The 19,839-nt window shown below is 43.9% G+C and overlaps 1 protein-coding gene across 2 annotated transcripts in view; it reads right to left on the bottom strand.

Annotated features, from left to right (window-relative positions):
- Positions 1–19,839, bottom strand: part of LOC306793263 (neurexin-3b) — a gene marked incomplete at its 5' end in the record, with an annotated part of 220,624 nt that overhangs the window by 147,836 nt on the left and 52,949 nt on the right. For both annotated transcript variants that reach the window (XM_079290790.1, XM_079290789.1), the window contains 7 exons: positions 11,990–12,109; positions 14,937–15,110; positions 15,782–15,972; positions 17,112–17,380; positions 17,533–17,645; positions 18,135–18,254; positions 19,803–19,829. In XM_079290790.1, the coding sequence (XP_079146916.1) occupies positions 11,990–12,109; positions 14,937–15,110; positions 15,782–15,972; positions 17,112–17,380; positions 17,533–17,645; positions 18,135–18,254; positions 19,803–19,829 (1,014 nt within the window). The remainder of the gene's footprint in view (positions 1–11,989; positions 12,110–14,936; positions 15,111–15,781; positions 15,973–17,111; positions 17,381–17,532; positions 17,646–18,134; positions 18,255–19,802; positions 19,830–19,839) is intronic.

Here is a 19,839-nt window from a genome sequence, read left to right as displayed (position 1 = left end):
AAATCACTTTCCTCTTTTCACCCAGCTCATCGTTAGCTAAACATGCTGCTGCTCTGTACAACAGGCTGTGTATTTATGTTCTTTTTTCAGTTCAGTCATTAGCTCCTAAATCTGCATTTGGTCAGGCTTGCATGTTTGGATGGTGTGAACAGTAATCTGTGGGTAAGTTAACGACAGAAGTCCGTCCTGCCACAGCAGTGCTGAAACTCACCTGCTCTAGCTGGGGCCCAAATTCCCCTTTCTATGTTCCTATAGCTGTCTCCTCTGTACGTGATGATATATTACCAGACGTCTGAACAAGGGCATGAACTCGGGCTACAGAGAGCCAGGAGGATATGGACCGACTACAGTATGGGTGCTGGTATGTGAAATGAATCAACAACCTTTCAGCAAATCAGAATTACATATTCATCCAGGCCATTGTCTACTGAATATAGATGGTGACCTTTTGAGAGCTAGCTTCTTCCATGTCATGTTTCTGCTAGTAGGCTGAAGACGAGCCACTTTCAAGGAAATACGAGTAAAATATGAAACAAGTAAATTTTATTTTGAAAACGGTAATGTCCATTTACATCATATGAAAGATCAGAGCAGAGAGTAGCAAAGAGGAAGAGGCCATGCTAAACACACCTTCAATCCGGATGAACCGGTGTACCGCCCAGCACTACAACAACCGTGTAACAATTTCCAAGGTCAGAATGGACGTTCAATCGAAACCTTTAAGACACTGACAGCATGACCTCAGGTGTTCCCAAAAATCATCCTCTTCCGGTTTGAGTTGGACGCATGGGAAGGTGCGCCTCAGTATAGCGAGTGGGAGTGGACTGCTTGTTCTCTTTGGAAATAAAAATGTCAGAGGTAATTGCCTTTGAAATGCCTTCACCTGATGAAAGCCATCAGTTTCACCTGGTGGACACCGGGGATGGCTTGGCCCCCTGCACAGGAGCATATATTCCCTACGAGTGCCCTTCAGACGCAACACCGTGTTCTTTAGTTGAGAGCCTGTTAATGGTAAAAATGAATGGCTGAAAGCTATCAAATTTTCTTTTCTAGCTCGTAAAGGCTGAACCACTTCATGCCACAGTGTTCAGATGAGTAAGCTCACTATGGAAACTGAACACAGAGAATGACAGGACTGCCCTGTGGGTAGTTATACCTTCTAATTGAGATCGATAGATAGACTTTACTTCAGACTCAGGGTCCATAGAGACAAATACATAAAATGACACAGATACAATAAAAGTACATCGGCCTAGCAATGCCTTACAAAGAGACAGCTGTACCAATGTCTCCACAGCTGGACTGGTAGCGTGTGCTACTAAACCTTATGTTAATTAAAACAACTATGATCTAATTTTCAGAGTCATTAAATCGACAAATGAATTTATACATGAGATTTCTTAACACAGTTTGGAAAGTATTGACTCGTGCAGCCACAAACATTTCACGAGCACTGCTCCATCTCGGTCTCTTTAGCAGTATTCTCATGGCATCATTAGAAGCTACTTGATGTCTCTGTAAGCTCTTTTTTTATAGTTTGACCACAAGTGTGCAGTGTAGAGTGGTGAACAATATGCTCAGCACGATACTCAACTACATACTCGTTCCAACCAGGTTTGATGTTATGGGTCTTATTTTTATAGTTATAGTAGGGCTTGCTGTCTTTATACAGAGCACTTACTATGTCATTGTACATGAAGCAGAGATCTCTCCTATGCACCACATCCTTACAGTTAACGTCAGTACACACAGCTGCATCTCTAGCTAGATGAATATGACTGAAGGACTGGTCTGTACGAGCACAATACACTAAGACGTCCTCTTCAGTGAGAGTTGACCAGTCAAGTTTTTCTGTGTTGACACTATTTCCATTTCTAGATAGCGCCGGTAGATGTTCAACATTTATCGACATAGCAAAAGGTATATGATGAGTTGTTGCTGCTCCATAAAGAATGCCCATACATCCCAATGAAGCATGAGCATCAGCTGTACCAATACAATGGTCCAGCCATGATGTAGTGTGCCAGGCCTCACTCATGTATCATGTATAGCTATCTGTAGGCAAAAGCACTTTGCTTGATAATATAAAATAATTGTCTTTACAAAACTGAGCCATGTGCTTGGCAAATACTGAGCTTGTGTCTGAGATATCTGCATTCATATCCCCAATAAGATAAATACTAGAAGAAGTATTATCTTGAATGTAGGAATTGATGAAGGCAAGCCTATTTAGATATTCATCCTCATTGTGATTGCACTCATAGGGTGAATAGACATTTCGGATAATGAATTCATTATCATCATGAATGAACTGTATTGCAACACACCAGTCAACACCAAGCCTGACCACATTTATCAAAGAGTCAAGCTTCTTATTCCAGAGAACAGCCACATCCTCTGGAATCCTTCCTCTGACTATTCCCATGCCAAAGTCAGTTGTAGACTCCCCAGCACCATGAAAGTTATCATTAAAAGAGTTGAGTTTTTCCAAGTCTTGCTTTGGTAAGAATGTCTCTTGTAAACATAGCATGTCACAATTCTCCAAAAGGTTGTCAACAACCACGCGGCGAGCTTTATCCCCAACGCTCTGGCCCACACGCAGGCCACGACAGTTGTACGACAAAACCAACATAAAACAACATTTTAGCAAGGCAAGTGAGTGGCCATAGCACCAACAGGCACACGTATCCCCCCCACAGCAAGTGCATGGTTAGAGCCGATAACTCCCGCCATGCGGGGCTCAAAATAGCGCCGGACAAATGCCCCTTCTGGCCAGAGCTCCGGAATGTACATTTCATAAAACTCAATACATTCAGCAGATACTTTAAACGAGCTGAATCTTCTGTGGACAGTGTCGATCTTTTGACAGTTGACCTCACGGCCAGGTTTCTTTAAGATACACAGATAATGTTTCAGCGTCGAGATCTGGTGAGAACATGGTTGCAAAGACACTCACCAGCTTGGTCTTGACCGTTTTGATGCTGCCCACAGCTCCGGTCCCAACAACAGGCTTACGTTGCCGGGTCTCTTTTGCGACAGTACGCGACCCCGACTGAGCAGCAGCGTTCTCTGGAACATGCGTTAACTTCGGCCTTTTTTCACGACATGACTCCATATTGGGGAGCGTGACAAAGATATTGAACAATCGGAACTTCTCGCAGTCGCAGCCCTCTCTTCGTCCAGATCGCAGGGTCCCGCCTCAGCCCCTTCTCCGGCATCAAAGTCCGAGGCCTCCGCCAGCGTAGCCCCAAGCCCTGCATCGTCAGAGCCAGTGGTCCCAGCCTTCGCACGCAAAGTGCCTCCTTCCAGCACCGCTGAAGCACCTGTGCCACCGCCCGGAGTCAGGTCAGTGAGTCACTCCAGTGCATACAGTCTGCGATCAATTTCCACAGTGATGGCACGAAAATCTTTGCTGACATCAGCCTGTAGCTGCATCAACTTCTTCATTGAGCAGACCTCAGTGTACAGCTGCTCCATTCTCCCAAGTAAGCTTGAAACGTCCATGTTGGAAAATGTCACCGGAGGCAATTCATCCAGGTAATGAGAGACAAATCTGGGAGTGTTCTCCCCGCACTCATTCAATACTTTAAGGCAACTCGTAATGTTGTTTATGTCTTTCTGTGCCCCTTCATGGGAAACGCACCGATGTGTAGTAGGGCAGAGTTCAAACTAAACTTTTTTATGTTCGCGGCCAACAGGACGATCTCGTCCTGGCTTAATGTCTTAATTTTCATAGCGAGAAAGTTAAGCAACTCATCCTCAACAATAACTTTCCCGTCAACAGTTTTGTAAATCTCAGGTTTCATTTGAGACCGGTTAAAAGCAGGAGCGACCGAGTCTCGACGTGCAACGTCCGCCATCTTGCGAAAGAAACAACAATGAGACTAGATTCTGGCAATTACCTGCAAGGGTCAGTGTGACCCTTGCAGAAGCCTTCCTGTATGGTAGAAGTGTCTGTCAGTGGGCATCAGACATACAGCATTGTCTATCTAAGACTGGCACTTGATGAAATGCAGTCAGAGACACAGTTAGATCAAATTCTGATTTGAGATGAATACAAACAGGACTGGTAGATCCAGTGGCCCTTGTTGCTGATGAAGTACCCTCCTGTAAGTGCAGTACAGAGGAGAGTTGTATTCTTTGTAGTCTGCTTTGAGTGGTTTAGCTCCCTACTGGTGATGCTACCGATCACCCTTCACTGTTGGGAGACAAGAGAGAGAAAGGAGGGAGACAGGGCGAGTGACGAACCAAGAGCAACTCACCTTTCCTCTTTGATCCATGCACATCTAAATTGTAATGTGTACTCACTGCTGCAATTGAGTGCAGAGGACGCTGTCTGCCAATGACAAATGACTTCTATTTGTGTGGCCTTTCAAAAACCAAAGCATCACGTTATTGTCCTGACAATGTGTATTTGCTGTCACACAGTGATAACAAACATTTAAAAGAAAAGATAATTTCTCCTTCTTTCCTAGGGTGTCAGATCAAAAGCACTGGGGTACGAAATATGATGAAAGAGACATGTACGTCGAAAGACCAGCGCAGAAAGAAATATCAAATATGCGAAAGAAAAGGTGCGCCCAAACTGCTCTTACTCAAGACATGTTCCTGACCAAAAACCCTGAAGTTGAGGCGAGGCGTTCAAGGCATTGATCGGGTGATTTGTATGTGTTGCCGCTGCTCCTGGAATGTGTGGAATGTGTTGATGGATGTGAGGGCCAGGGCTGGGAACTCTCTGACAGCCTCAAGGTTACCCGCCTGGCACCAAAACAGATGGATGCCCCTCATCGTAACTGTCTGTAATGTGTTCGACTCAATCATTTCCTCCCTCTCCATACAACATCTCTCTCATTCGCTCACCGAAGCATTTTGCAGAAAGTGAGAGGAGTTCCAGAGACAGCAGAAGAAGGCATGCTTTTGTTTGTGCCTACCAACACCTAGAGCTTCCCAATAAACCCACTGCCTTTCATTTGTTAAAGTCTTTTACAAAAATGAAATGTAAAGGGATGATTTCTGTTTTTATGGGGGGTTAAGTGCTGCACTCATTCGATGGTTACCGCTGATAACGCTTTCCTGACACATGCCGCTTCTCTTTCAGGTAAACTCTGTCAGCTCCGTCAGCACTGCTGCCGTTGTTTGAACTGTTGGTGCCGTTAGCACTGTTCGCTACTAGCAGAGATGGGCAGTATTTATATTACTTGTATTTGAAATACGTATTTCAATTACTTTTGAGTATTTTGTAATTTGTATTTGATCGGGCGTAATTTGGAACAAAATACTTTAGAGTGGAGTCATTTTGTATTTAAAATACTCAAAATACTTTCTCCACGAATCAAAAAACAGTTCACGAGTTCAGTCTTCAAGTTCAACGGATTGTCTGTCAAGGTAAATATGTTATCTGAGTGTGACAGATGTCAACTAGCTTGATGTATAATTGATGTCTGGGTCTGGCTACATAGCCTAATGTATGTACATGGTGATGGTTATAATATTAAGCTTGATGCTAACATGCTAATGACGCTAGCATGCTGACTAGGCTAGTGCATAGCCAGTGTTTAGCAAGTTAACTTATCAGTCGAGTAGCTAGCTGAAGAGGGAGATTGGGAGCTTGTATGTTCATGATAACCTAATCAAGAGACGTCTGACCATCTAATCTTGCACTGTATTACAAGTTATGCCAGTGGCGGGCCGTGCATTGTATGCCTGGGCCTACACTGCTGTCCTGCAGCTGAAATACCACCTTATAACCACATGATGGCGCCACAGCTATTAGTTTTTAAGGATGTAACTATATACGTCTTCGTATTAACCCGCTCGGTACGAGGCTTACAATACGTTTGAATAATACTAGAGCACTTGGAAAATGCAGAAGTTTAAATTGAGGAAATTATAATGTTTTCTGCACTCATGTAGGACAGTGGTTCTCAGATGGTCTGGCTGTCGGATCCACCGTCATTCCTTAATGACAAGCCGCAATCCCACCGAAATTATTTTAGGATTTTACTTTCACAACTCGAACATTGTACGTCTTTCCCCGTCTCAGCCCCCTGTGTCATGGTGTGTGGTACATCTCACTCGGGTCAGAATGCCCATAGTTGATTGGCTGAGCTGCATCACGTGATGAGATTCACTACCCGACGAAGCCTCTGCTGTTGAGTTTCGTTTCACGATAGTCACGTGCTTGCCCACTGACCAATCACAGCGCACTCTGCACCTCGCGGCAGAGCTGCACATGGACACTGAGCTGCACGTAATGCTGACGTCATTATAGGCCGGCTAGCAGGCACTGACACGTCAAAGAATACGCCCAACATGTCAAACTAAAGACCTGATTGGTTGAACACTGACAATCAACAATATCGTCCCCATTCACTTAAACTGCACATGGATGCACTTGAGAGTCTGCAGGCCTCTGCCTCTGTTCTTACATAGAGACACAGAGGTGAGATCTGATTGGATAAAAGCTCTACTTAAAACAAGCTGCACTGGAAGCAGAACAACTGAGGAAGACAGGAGCTGTGCAATGAGAACATAAGATAATGGGAACAATATTTTTATAAATTATAATACATGTGGTGTATTTAAGAACAATTATTAAATTATAAAATAGATGTAGCTTTGTGATTCTGTTTAGGCCAGCAGAGAAGGCCTTGCAGGCCCTGACGGCCACCACTGAGTTATGCTGTATCTCCTCAATGTGAATGTCATAATGCCATGTCAATTACTGGCAGATAATATCGTTCACAGTTAGCCAGGCTATGACAGTAGATGTCCATTTGTTTAAAAAAACAAAAAAACATTAAATATCCAATATATTTGATTTAAAAGGCATATTATGAAAGTATTCTTCGTTTTATTGCTTCATGCATTCTACAGTTGGCCAGGTGGACAACATGTCTCAGCAAGATGATGTTCAAGAAGGACCATCAACAAGCACAGATGTGCTTAGTTACACTGACATCCTATGACTGTTCTTCCTTTGTGTGGGCTTCACCAGAGCTTTGTGTACATTATAGATATAATTATATTATATTATTATTATATTATATAGCCCAAACCTGAATGATCTGCTTTACCAAATTGTGAGAAAACGGAAAATCCAGAAAAAAGTATTTCCTGTATTTTAAATACAAAATACATGTATTATATTTTGTTACATTTTCTTGCACCAGTATTTTGATACATTTATTTGAGGGGTATTTTGTATTTTGTATCAAAATACATTTTGAAGTATCGCCATCAGCCATCGCCATGTTGAGAGCTAAAGGTAATCCCTCAATCATAGATATATAATACATTTCAAACTCAGCACCCTTCATGAGAGCAGACTTGTTGACCAGAAAACCAAAACAATAAAGTGTTCGTGTGGCTTGAAGAAATCGACCAAGAAATAATTCTGCATTAAAAGCAATGGCTCAGAAATATATGAAAATAAAAATGAATTACCCCAAAATATAGAGAACTCCACACCCCCACTCGTTGAGGAGTAAAACCTTGCACACTTCTCCTCCATCCTTTCACCCGTTTTACATTGGCTTTTCTTCTGGCCCTGGGGCATTTAGGCTCCACAGCACTGCGTATATCCAATTATGCCGCGGCTCTGAGCACGGTGGTGACACATCGATTGACACAAGCGACATCCACTCTTATCACAGTGACATGATGCACTGCTGGGCAAGCATCATTAGCCTGATCAGCCAATAGCGGGGCAGCTCGTTAGACCCCCAAGGGCTGGACATGCAGCTCCAGTTCTCATACAGATATCATAAGACAAGGAAGAGGAGTGATAAAGTGATGGGGGAGGAAGAGATATTATAAACCTCAGAGGGACAACTTTACGTGTGTGCCCTCTTGTGTATGTATGTGTTTCAGGCAATTCTACTGCGTTGATGTTGGGCAATTACCCTTTTCCTCCAGCCACAGCTACACAATAACAGGAGCCGTTTCCTCAGCAGAGCTCCATCATCCAGAACGTGTTCTTTAGTGAGGATACTGCAGGCAGCTGTGAAGTAGCTGTTAAAAAGCCACCTGATCATGTGACGCCTCAGTCATTTCCAGCCGACATATTCGCCTCAACTACGACAACAAAGATAGTGAGATCATTCCAAAGTGTGCTTTCGGGATAGCTGGTGCGCTGAGGACAATTCATTCTCTGTGGAAATATTTTGGCCCATTTCTAATCTACCTGAGGTATTTATAGAGAAATGTTTTCATATTTCAATGCTCCACTTACTGTATAAGTCCCATTTCGCCAAAAGGTACTTTCACACACTGAATGGAAACTTTTATGAGCCTCTGAGAGAATAAAATCAAGGAAAAGGAAAACATTTCACATCCATTATGATCTTAAGTTGCCACCACTCCATCCGTGCCTATAGCTGAAACTAAGCCAGGCTCCATGATTCACGGAGAGCGCCTCGTAGCCAGCTAACCCCTGCTCAACACCTGTTGGCCAGCTTGAGCTACTTCATCCCATTTATAGACACAGCAGGTCGAATTATTCAACGCTCCAATGCACAGGAGGTCTACAGCAACGTCTGCATGTTTTTGTGTCTTGTTTCTCATTTTTTTGTTTATTCTAAAACCTTCACTCCTCATTGATGTCATTTCAAAGTGGATAGGGCCATTGTGTGGCTATGTCTTTATTTGCCCCTCTGGATCTAATGCTGTTGAGTACACACATCAGTCAATAGAGGGAAAATGCTGTTATTATGTTATTATTGCTGATTTTCTACTGAGTAGAACATTGTGGACCAGAGGAAACACAGCTTGTTCCTCAACCCCGGACCTCTTTTGTCCTTTTATTTCCCTCCTCGCTCCTCTCCCCAACGAGCGGAAATAGAAATGACTACGAGGCGAATGCCATGATTATTTTCTTTTATGTAGTGAAGAACGCAATGCCGCTGCTGTGTCATTTATGTAAGCAGTTAGCCAGATATGGTTACAGCCCTCTGAGCATGCCTTGGAAAGTGAATTAAGGACATTGGGTTGAGCAGTACCAGAGTGCTGGTAGGGATCAATACACTGGCAGAGAAATTCATCACTAAATCTATCTAAGCAATTACTGACTCCACTCTCTCTTTCTGTTTGTTTACCATGTTCCTGACTGTGGAACAATGCAGCGACCTTTGCAAAAATAATTCTATTACGTAAGTTGAGTGATTGCTCTGGATGTGGAAGAGGAGTGTCCGCTGCTCTTCTTGCTTGGCCCACAGCTCCCATGTCCTTGGATTTAAATGAAAATACGCGGTATTCATATAATCTGACAGGAAGAGGTCTGCTCAGGAAACAGAGAGGAAGAGGAGAGGGAGAGGAGGAGAAAAGACTGAGAGAAAAAAGGGGGGGGATGGATACGAGGCGACAGGGAGATGGAGATGAGCATGACAAAGCAGTGAGCCAGAACCAAGCAGGATGAAAATGCTATAAAAAGAGTTCATCCCCACAAACCTCCTTTTTTAAGCAGTGCTGAGCACAATATGTACCTCCAGATTGTCCAAGTGGCTTTGAAATGGTGCAAAGTCCCTTTGTGTCTTGTTCCCATAAGTAAAGGTGTGCAGAGACAAAGTGCAGGCTGCAGGGGTACACAGGAATAAATGAAAGCTGTGTAGATAGTTCATGCCTGCTGAGGCTTGATGTGTTTTCTTCTCCTCCGCCACCGAGAGCCCTGATGGCTACAATGGAGCGGTGCAGAGAGAGCACGCAGGCTCGGCGCTAACAATCGCACACATGACACTGCGAGAGGCTTCACTGGCAGAAATGTTACCTTTACTTTGTTCAAGTTTCTTCATTTGGACAATGGGTAGAGACGGAGTCAGAGAAGCAGACAATTACTGATATTTGCTGCCAGCTATCAGAGAGGGAGAGACTGAGAGAAACAGAGGGAGAGGCTCCACTCCCACATTGTTAATTAAAAACTCTCTCTCAGCGCTGTGCTCACTGAATAAAAGAGAGTCCCACAGTCATACAAAACACACAAGGCACAGACCGTGCTCACCGTTTTCATTTCTATCCAGCTACAACCCAGAAACAAAACAGTTGGCAATATGATTGTATTGTACTCCTCAGGATTTTGCATTGTTTAGGATACACAATATTCTCTCTATGATCCATAACTATAGAAATTGGATGGGCCGTGTGTTTGTAGTGGAGGCTAGATAAAGAGACTGAGAGAAGTACAAGAGGAAAATAACAGGAAAGCTGATTTCATGATTGCATCTCATTTCCTCACAGCACGGAGGGACAGTGTGCAGTCCTGCTTATGGATTTACTGCCACCTGGTGGTGTGTGACTGCACTGCTGAGCTCATGAAACCTCTGGCGTCAGAACATTGATTCAATGCAACAGAAAACGAGACCCCTTATCTTGGGCGCACAGTGTCATGTGCACTTTCTGAAATATGAACTCCTGTGAAAGAAACTGGCCGTTCTTTACCCCGTTATCCTTTTTGCTTCTCTTTATTGTTTATTTTCTTACTTCTAGCACAGGAAATGAAAAGAAATAGCTTGAAAAAGAGAGAGAAACAAAAATCCCATTCAGTGCAACAGCGCTCAGATAAGGATGATATTATACGCTTTGACAGTCCAGTCGATATTAGTGCACATCTCTCTCCAGAGCCAGCAACAGGAGAACTAAGACTCTTAAACCTGCACTGTCATGAGATGACAATTGTTACTATCCCAATCTCTTATATTTCAAGAAGAAATATATCTGTGTCGATCGGAAATCAATGAAATCTCTCTCCATGTCATCCCAGGCAGCACCAGGAGATGAAGTAATGAGGGCTTCTCATCACTGATTAACCCATAAACACACAGCTCACATCACGAGGTGAGAACTGGAGTCAATTATTGGCCCTGCGTGGACACCATAGCGTCTGACCATCTTTTGCAGAGAGAAAACAAAGAAGAGACAAAGAAATAAAGAGCAAAAAGAAAAGGAAATTGGGATTTGAGAAGTATGGAGTCCAACACGGTGTCACATCAGAAAGGTCTGGATGATTAGGGGATGCCAGCGCTCACGGAGAGCAGCTATCCTAACAGCCTCCACCACCTCATTAGTCTGGCCCAGCAGCAGTATGCCCCGACTATTAACCGCTAAATGAAAGACCGCCAACCGTGATTACTGAGGGGAAGTCCCCTGTCGTCATGGGGATAAGAGATTTCCACACACACTCACACTTCCACTTCTTTGAAAGCTATTTGAAGGGCGTTTATGAAAAGGCGATTGAGACAGAAGTGGATATTTTACGCATCATCAGTCGCAGCCGTTCACTCCGAAGCCCGAAATGTGAAAGCTCGGGACATCAAGCATATGTTACGACAAATTGCCTGCATTGCAGCAAAGAAAATAAAAAAACGCCCTTTGATGGCATCTCTCAGCTGCTTCATTCAAAGATCACATGAAGCTTTCAGCTCCACTTTCATGCAGCAAATCTGACAAGGGCTTAATAAGCACATGAGTGAAACAGCCTGGAGTCCTTGAGTCAAGGATGTGGTACTCACTGTGGCAGAGAGGACGGCACGGCTCCATAGCTGCATCCACTTTATGTGTATGTTTGTAGCATGTGAAATCAGTGCATGGCTTCATAATAATGTGTTTGTATGCACTTCTATATGCAGGAAGTGAAATATGGCAGTTTTAAAGGAGCACTCCTACATTTTAGAGTTGCACTTCCGTACAGTTAAAGGGACCAAAGAGACCAAATTGGTGCTGCACGGCTGAGATATCCGGACTTTCACTTCCTAATGTGGGTCAAGCTGGATTGGAAATTGGATCCTGTACGTCCCATGCAATTTAAGTTTTGTAAGACCCTCCCAGACTAAATGCTAAATGCTGATCAGGTCTCCAAGTAGAAGCTGATATTGCTTAATAGATTACTTAAGTGACTTTCTCAGACTTGATAAAGCTCACATATACATGTACTAATCAGAGGAGTGCTCCTCTACTGCACATGCAGGTCAGGTTCAGGTACATCTCAAGCAGTACTCACGGTCGTTGCAGTGCGTTCCCGAGTAAGACGTCATGGAGCAGTCACAAGTGAAGTTCTCCCACTGCTGGATACACACACCCATGTTGGCGCACGAGTCCTCCTGGCAGGTCGTGCTCGGGCCTGTGAAAGGTGAGGGAGGGAGACAGAGATACCACAGGAGCACAATCAAGCAACAATAAGAGCTACTGCTGAGCCTTAACAATGCAGGACCCATGCAGCACAAATGCACTCTAGAGATAGCTATACAGCATGTGGGCCTAGAAGGAAGAACAAGGAGTAAACAGTGCCACCACAGGAAGCCTGACCTGGAGTACAACACACTTCAAAAACAGTCTGGGGAATCCTGTTTCATGCTGGGTGAAGCGGCAAACGCAGTGGCAAGCCCAAGCAGACGCGCCAGCTTTTCACAGGATCAACAGCACGCTCCTCAAGCAGTGAAAGCATCAGCGTTTTCTCTGAGGTAATGGCTGTAAAAACTGCTGTACAGGATGCTATGCTATCTTAGGTCTAATCTGCATTTGAGACTTGTACCACAGCTGGGCTGATGTGATGACACTGTCAACATCCCTTCTTTTTGCAGCGTGTGTGCAGGTGGACATGCATGCAATTTCTATCATTCCAACAACTAATTAAAAAAAGTTTTATCAGAGTAAAACTTCGAACGCTGCATTCCCTCTGTGAACAAGCAAGACATGACATCAAAGAAAACCTTTTAACAAATGACTCATGGATAAAAACAATACCCATTGTTTAAAAATGCATTAAAGTGGCCCCGACGATTTTTATCCAAATATCTTTCACTGTGAGAATACACGGTGAACACGAGGCAGACGGAGTTCACGAAGAGAAGAGGAGAAACAAATGGAGCACTTGAGAACACGCAGTGCATATCCTGGTATATGCACTTCAGTCAGGCAGCAGTTGAGGAGGGTATTCAAAGTCAAACTGGATGTGTGTTTGCTATTGGTCTACACCACACATAGCTCTTACCTTTGAATACTATTACTGAGAGGGAATGCAGATCAGGACAAGCGCACAGCATAGATAACAAGATAAACAATTCCCCCGTCGGAGTCTAGACAGACAGGGGGGGGACCTCGACAGAAACCCCTCCGATAACCACGTTGGAAACAAACAAACGCAAATCAAATAAACAGGCCAAATAAATGGCAGACAAATGCAAGTAAACGGTGTCATTTGTCTTGTGCAAGACAATGTGAAGAGCCATTTGACGTGGAGGACAGAGCAAGTTTGCCGGCTGAAAGTGCATTTACTGTGTAATGCACGGTGGTGGTGGTCAGCCAGGCATCCTCCACACTGTGTGCATACATGGACTTCTGTATTGCATCAGCGGGAAGCTCATGTTTGCGTGTGCACGGCGGTGCTCCTTTGTCCGAGTGAGCAATGGAGGATTTCGCTGCAGTTGAGCGTTGCAGCAGGAGGTCACTCGCTCTCTGAGCTGGTAAAAGCAGCGACAGGTTAGGTTTCTTTCGTTAAAGAGAGAGACAGACATGACACCGACGGTGTTTGGATGTGCAGCCACAGCCTCTTCCTGCTGTGTATGCCGGCCTGCAATGTGTCACAACTGCTATTTTCATAGTAGAACAAAGCACTCCTATAAATGATCTGCCTCTGCTTTATGCGCGTACTGGATGAACGTCACCCATCTGACCTGATCTGTTTGCTCTCTTTAAATATCATGTCAACTCAAATTCTTTGCAACTTTATCAAATATACAAACACTTAGCCGTGGTTAGCAGGGAAGAAAACATGCAGTTATATTACTGTTGTGCTGCAGTCTAACATAAGCATAGTTGCATTCACACTGCTACAGTATGAAACAGCAATATCCACACAATAATCATATATATATATATATATATTTTGTTTTCCCCCTGGTTGCTTAATCTGTTGTTTTGTCTGCCACTAGTCTGTCTTTGTCTTTTTGTCTTCATATTCAGTTTTTCTTTCCAGAGAGCAAGTCACCTCTGCTGCACCAAGGGAACATTACTGCCATGGCGACACCCACAATGCATTGCACACAGCAGACTTTCAGTCGAGCAGGCCTCAGAGAGGCTGAGTTTAACCCTCTACCTTGCAGGTCAGCTTTGGTGAAACCAACTTTGTTAGCGCAGAAAGAAAATAACAGAACAGAGCAGAGCGGAAAACAAGAGTAAAGGTTAGTGCGGGACCAGCATTGTTAGTGTTGGTACAAGTACAGAATGTGTCACTTTGTGCAGAGTGCAACATTGGGGGGCCTTGTTGATTCTTTAGTGAGGGTTGAGCTCCGGAAAAAAACCTACATTTCTTTCATTACACAGGGTTTGTTGAGAAGATGTTTTCTCTCCTCACTGAGGCCACTGAGCAGCTCTATCGTAATCCTCTGCTGCCCTCTACAGGCCACATGCACAACCCATGGAAAGAGTGAGAAGATAGAACAACTAATATAGATGGAAACCGCCTAGCTTACTGATTGGTCATTCAAATGACAACAATAAAGAGGTTAAATTTAATATTGTCTCTATGTACAAATACATCATCAGCAGCTTTTCTGTATTCTGTAATTGCAAAAAACTAGTCTGCAGACAGAGTGTTTGAGTGGAAGTAGCATCACTTTAGCTACAGTTAAAAACAGCCAGACTTTTGGCCTGTTAGTTTTTCACTATCTTTCATAATCTGGGTAAACAGGACGTTTCTTCATTTGTTATTCAGGTTTCAGTACTGATCTTCAAATAGACAACATGTACAACATAAAAATCAACAAGCAAGGAACTAAAAGACAAAGTGTTTTCCTGTGATGTGACAAATGCCTGGCGAAGGAAAAAAGAAAAAGAATTGGATTAAGGATGCCAGAGAGTGTCTTTAAGGGCTGCTGAAGAGCCTTCTATGAGACTAATACATCTCTTGGAGCAGCTCATGATTCTTATACGCTGCCGGCCATCTGTACCTTCACAGCCTCGCTCTATCTGCCCACTGCGGAAAAGGGCGTCGTTGATGAGATCTGGCAGGCGGCCGTTGAGATCAACTGAGGCCAAGCAGCCTTGGAAGCCCTCCCGGGAAACCACCAGCTTAGGGAGGCTCTGGTACATGTTGGGTCCCAGACCTCCGACAAACAGATCACCTGAGGGGAGACGACATAAGCATGTTGGTGAGTTTGAGAAATATTCAGGTTACTCATGTGATAGAAAACGATTTCCTTATTTTCAAGTATGCCTCCGTTTTATCTTCTCTTTCTTACGATGCAAATAATATTTAATATTATTGACACATGTATAGATTGAGGTTGTGTTTCTCAGGACTGATACTCGACTTGTACAATGAATCTTGAATCTCTTAACGTGCGGCTGAAATCAACAACATCTCGGGACCACAGGAGTGTTTCATGAAGTCTCAGGATTCAGTGGGACAGTTTGTCATTTGGTAAATCAGAAGTTTTAGCTCTGAAGTCCCAACTCCCGAGTTCAAGTTAAGTTCAAGTCCGAACTAAACAGCCCTTCACTAAATATATTGCTATCTCATTCTGTAATACTCAGCATAGTGAATGTACACGAATAATACATGCTTTGCAAATGAATTGTTCAAAATAGGCTCATTTATTTTCTAGAGTTAGAGGAGAAAATTGATACCAGTCATCATGTCTGTACGGCAATTATGAAGCTGCAGCCAGCAGCCGCTTAGCTTAGCTTAGCACAAAGACTGGGAACCAGGGGAAACAGCTAGTCTGTCTCCGTCCAAACAACCTTTGACCCTCATCATCATGATCTGATTTCTCCAGAAGCCTGCATGAGCTACCTTTGAGGTCCAGGTTCTTGGCTCCGTTGACATTCTGTGTGACTGACTTTGTGTCCACCTTCAGCGTGTGTGTGTTGGAGGCGTCTCTTGTGATGACCACGTTGTGCCACTGGTTATCGTTCAGCGGGTTGTCACTGTTCCCCTTCAACAGACTGGGCCCGTTCCCCAGGTCGAACACATAGTGGATGAACCTAGCAGAGGAGGAGCACAGCAGATCAACGCATCAGGGTCTGTTAGTGTCGGTGAGTGTGTGGTTGCAGGAAGCCTTCATCCTGTGGTTGTGGATCAGGAGTTAGAGCGGGTCGTCCACTTATCGCTATATCGGCATGTCAAAATGTCCTTGATCAAGATACTGAACTTCAAATAGTTGCTGAAGTCATCAGTGTGTGGATGTGCATGAATGTGCATTAGTCAGACCCTGATGAGCAGGTGGCTCAAGTGTTTCAACGTGTGAATGGCTGAATGTTATAATGCAATGCTGCGTTCCAGACGACTCAGAGGTCGGAAGTTCCCAGTTGAAATTTCCAACTTCCACTCTCCAAGCGTTCCTGGAGCACGATCCAAACATAAACAATAACTGACTCGACCGAGACAAACTGAAGTTTCTTTGGTATTTACACGACTGAGCTGTCAGCAGGACAGCCAACAGAGTCTTCTGGACGTTTCAACATTTTACAGGATAACGTTTGTGGAGAGAAGATAACGTTCAGAGATTCTTTACTGTCCCCAGCAACCTGATAACATTGTGACTCATGCTGACATCAATCCACATGCAGAACAAGTGTTACTACATGCTACTGTGTATCATTTGAATTACTTACAGTCAAATATACGTTAGGTTGACTTCTAGTTGATGCTTTAACATTTACAATGTGTGCTTCCACTGTTGTGTGACATCAGACACTCTGCTTCTTCGTCCAGTCGGAGCGGATGGATTCAACCAGAGCTTACAAGTAAACTCTGACTAAAAGTGAAGCTCAGAGCAGTCTGGAAAGCAGCATTAGTGTGAAGCGCTTTGAATGACCGGCGGAAGAGAATGGCAATATAGAAATGCAAGTCCATTTTCCATTTATCTTCCCAGACGGGTTTCCCTGAGGAAGAGCTCTCACACTCACGCTGCTCTGGCACTGATGGGAGGTAAACTGATAATGAAACAATCTTCGCTGCAACACAAAGATCTTTTCACTTTTAAGCTGCCGAAAGGTGCAACAGAGATAGATGGGTCACCACTGTTCACCTCATAAGGCCTTAGGAACACATACAGCACACACACACCGGTGCTGCTATTTGAATAATGAGCTAACGTCTGCACCGTCACTGCCCCACTCACCCTTTCACCAGCTCCACAGCGATGAAGTCGTTTCCGTCTCCGCTGTTGAAGATGATGAAACCGTCAGGCGAGGTGCTTTTGAACTGGAAGAAGAGGTGCATGGTGGTGTAGGCCTGCAGAGTGGCCAAGCCCAGGTAGCTGCCCTTAGTCTTGAAGGTGACGGGGTCGGCTATGATGAAGCGCATGCCAAAGCGGGCGTTTAATTCGCAGAAGTCGATGTCCCCGTTCTTGCACATGTCGATGTACTGCATCCCGTTGAACTTCAGGCTCTATGGGCAGAGGAGTCGAGACACTTCAATTCCACACCTTTGACTAAGATGATGAATAATGATGATGAGAACCCTCCTCTTTGGGACACGAGTTTATCTGTGACTAACGTTTGTTAAAGGATGCGTCTGCTGCATCTGTCTTTGCTTCATACCTGAAGATGCCCTATAAAGGAGGAGGGAGCAGACGAGACAAAGCGCCTCTCGGTCAAGATGCCCGTCTCCACGTTGTTGAACTCTAGACGGGTGTGGTCGCCCGCCATCTGACCTGAGATGGAGGGAGGGAAGAGAGAGGAGAAGAAGCAGAGGGATGAAGGGGTGGAAGAGGAGGAGAGATACTGCCACCTCCAGCCCAGTTTCACTTTGTGTCATGCTGAAGCAACACCCACCAATGCTGAGACGGTCAAGTAAAAGCAAAAAGTAACATATAAAGAAAAGACATTTTTAAACAAATGGTGAAATCACACACCAATGAATTAGGTCAGTCTTACTATATCATCAATTATCAAACACAAGGCACAAGTAATCTTTAAATATAAATAATGTCCCCTTGCGGGCTTGATGAACTATCCATCTATCCATCTATCTGTCTTTGATTTGTTCACCTCAGAAGTCTTTTGTCTGAATCCTAAAGCGGTGCCACTGACACAGAATATCATCCCAGATGTCTTCACCCATACCTACCTCAACAAAGAAAGAAAAGACATGACCATGCACATTATGTTTATAGTGAAATGGTGGAACACAAGAGTAGTACCTTCAGCCATGTCGTCATCCACCGTGAGTTTGAAGGTTTTACCGCGGCGGACCACTCGTACTGAGTGCCACTCATTGTCGTTGAGCTTTTGTCCGGCATAAAGAACTTCAGGGCCCTTGCCTGAAGAGGAGGGTTAGTTAGTCAAGGGACGGGGAAGCACAAGCACAAACCACACCTCTGCTCTCACTACGAATGCAACACACTGGAAATGTTATCCTGGAAAAGCCTTTTCAATTTGGACATGTGTAGTCAGATTGAGATCTTCATCATTTAGAGACAGCAGCTTTACTTTCCAAACTAACATTTGCTTTTGATTTGACAACAGAGGAAAACAATACAACAAATCACAACCGACAGCAAGATAAAAGGAAACGTGTGCTGCGACCCATACAAGGCTAAGAGTTGACACATGACACAATATAACTGTCTCACTCCATTGCTGGTAGTGCTCTGCTTTTTAGATTTGTAAAAACTCTGAGTTATACTCTGACTTAAAAACATTGTTTCAGCAGTTTAATTACAGAGAGTAGATCACAAATGAACTGCAGTTCCATGGCGTCATTACAACAGTCCTGTTAGTGATGGTGATAGAGAGTGTAAGGTGTTATGTCACCACTAGAGGGCAACGCAGCCCCACTGAGCTCAGAGTCCTGAATCTGCTGAGTAATATTGAACACAGGGTTCAGCAGGCACTTGAAGACCAACTTTAGGTTTTTTAAGTCAGTGACTGCAGTTGTTGGGCCAGTCCTGACGTACAGGAATGCTAGTCCACTGCATGTATATGAAGAAGGTGATCTATTCTAATAAAAGTCTCACAGTTAGGAAAGTCTCCTCCTCCTGACTTTCAATCAGAAATTCTAAATATGAAATTATTCTAAGAACACTTGCTGTTGGCACATTGTGGCATGTATCCAGGCATTACTGTGTGTACTGCTGTGGTCAGTACTTTATTATATTAGGTCTGACCAATCAAAAGGCCAACGCAACTTAACATGATTCAATGTAAAATGTCCTGACCATTGTTATGTTAATGACTGGTTTTAAACATATGAATTTACAGTGAAACTATGCAGAGCATATCACTTAAATGCTAAATGAATAAAAGTCTTTCGAGTTTGGATTATTGTGAATTAATGACAATGAACAAGCAATATGAACACATGTCTACAATCTGTTCACTCACACACAAACACACCTGAACCCCTTCAAGGCTCTGTTCTGTTTCCCTCTCTGTCTCTACAAGGCTGTGAGTGCTTTAATAATAATGACAGATAAGAGTCCCTCTCATGACACAGCATGTCTGCTAACATCATCTATGTGTCCCATTGTAGACCGACAGTATATATCCCGCTGCATGAGTTAAAATAAGGAGGAAACACAGGAATATTGTACAGTGTAGTTGGGAAAACAACACAGCCCACAGAGTCTGAGTGTAAGCAGCTACAGGCATACTGGGAAAGATTAAGGACTGGTTGCCTGAATCAATTTGGAAAGTGGGCCATTAAAAACATATCGAGTACATTAAGTAACATTTGCATCACTTTAATCTCTGGCTATTATCAGTCCCCTGCATTCACACACGTCTGCCCTTACATCTAGCACACAGGCTGTAATCACACATTGATGGTACTGTCGGAAGAAGGCTGCAGAAGAAGAATGTTGACTTACTGGTGTTACAGTTTATCCTGACACAGTCTAGATGGGG

The sequence above is a fragment of the Melanostigma gelatinosum genome, assembly GCF_949748355.1.
Source record: "Melanostigma gelatinosum genome assembly, chromosome: 19".
Taxonomy (NCBI): Eukaryota; Metazoa; Chordata; class Actinopteri; order Perciformes; family Zoarcidae; genus Melanostigma; species Melanostigma gelatinosum.
Note: the sequence above shows the minus strand (reverse complement) of the source record. Positions and strands in the feature narration are given on the sequence as shown.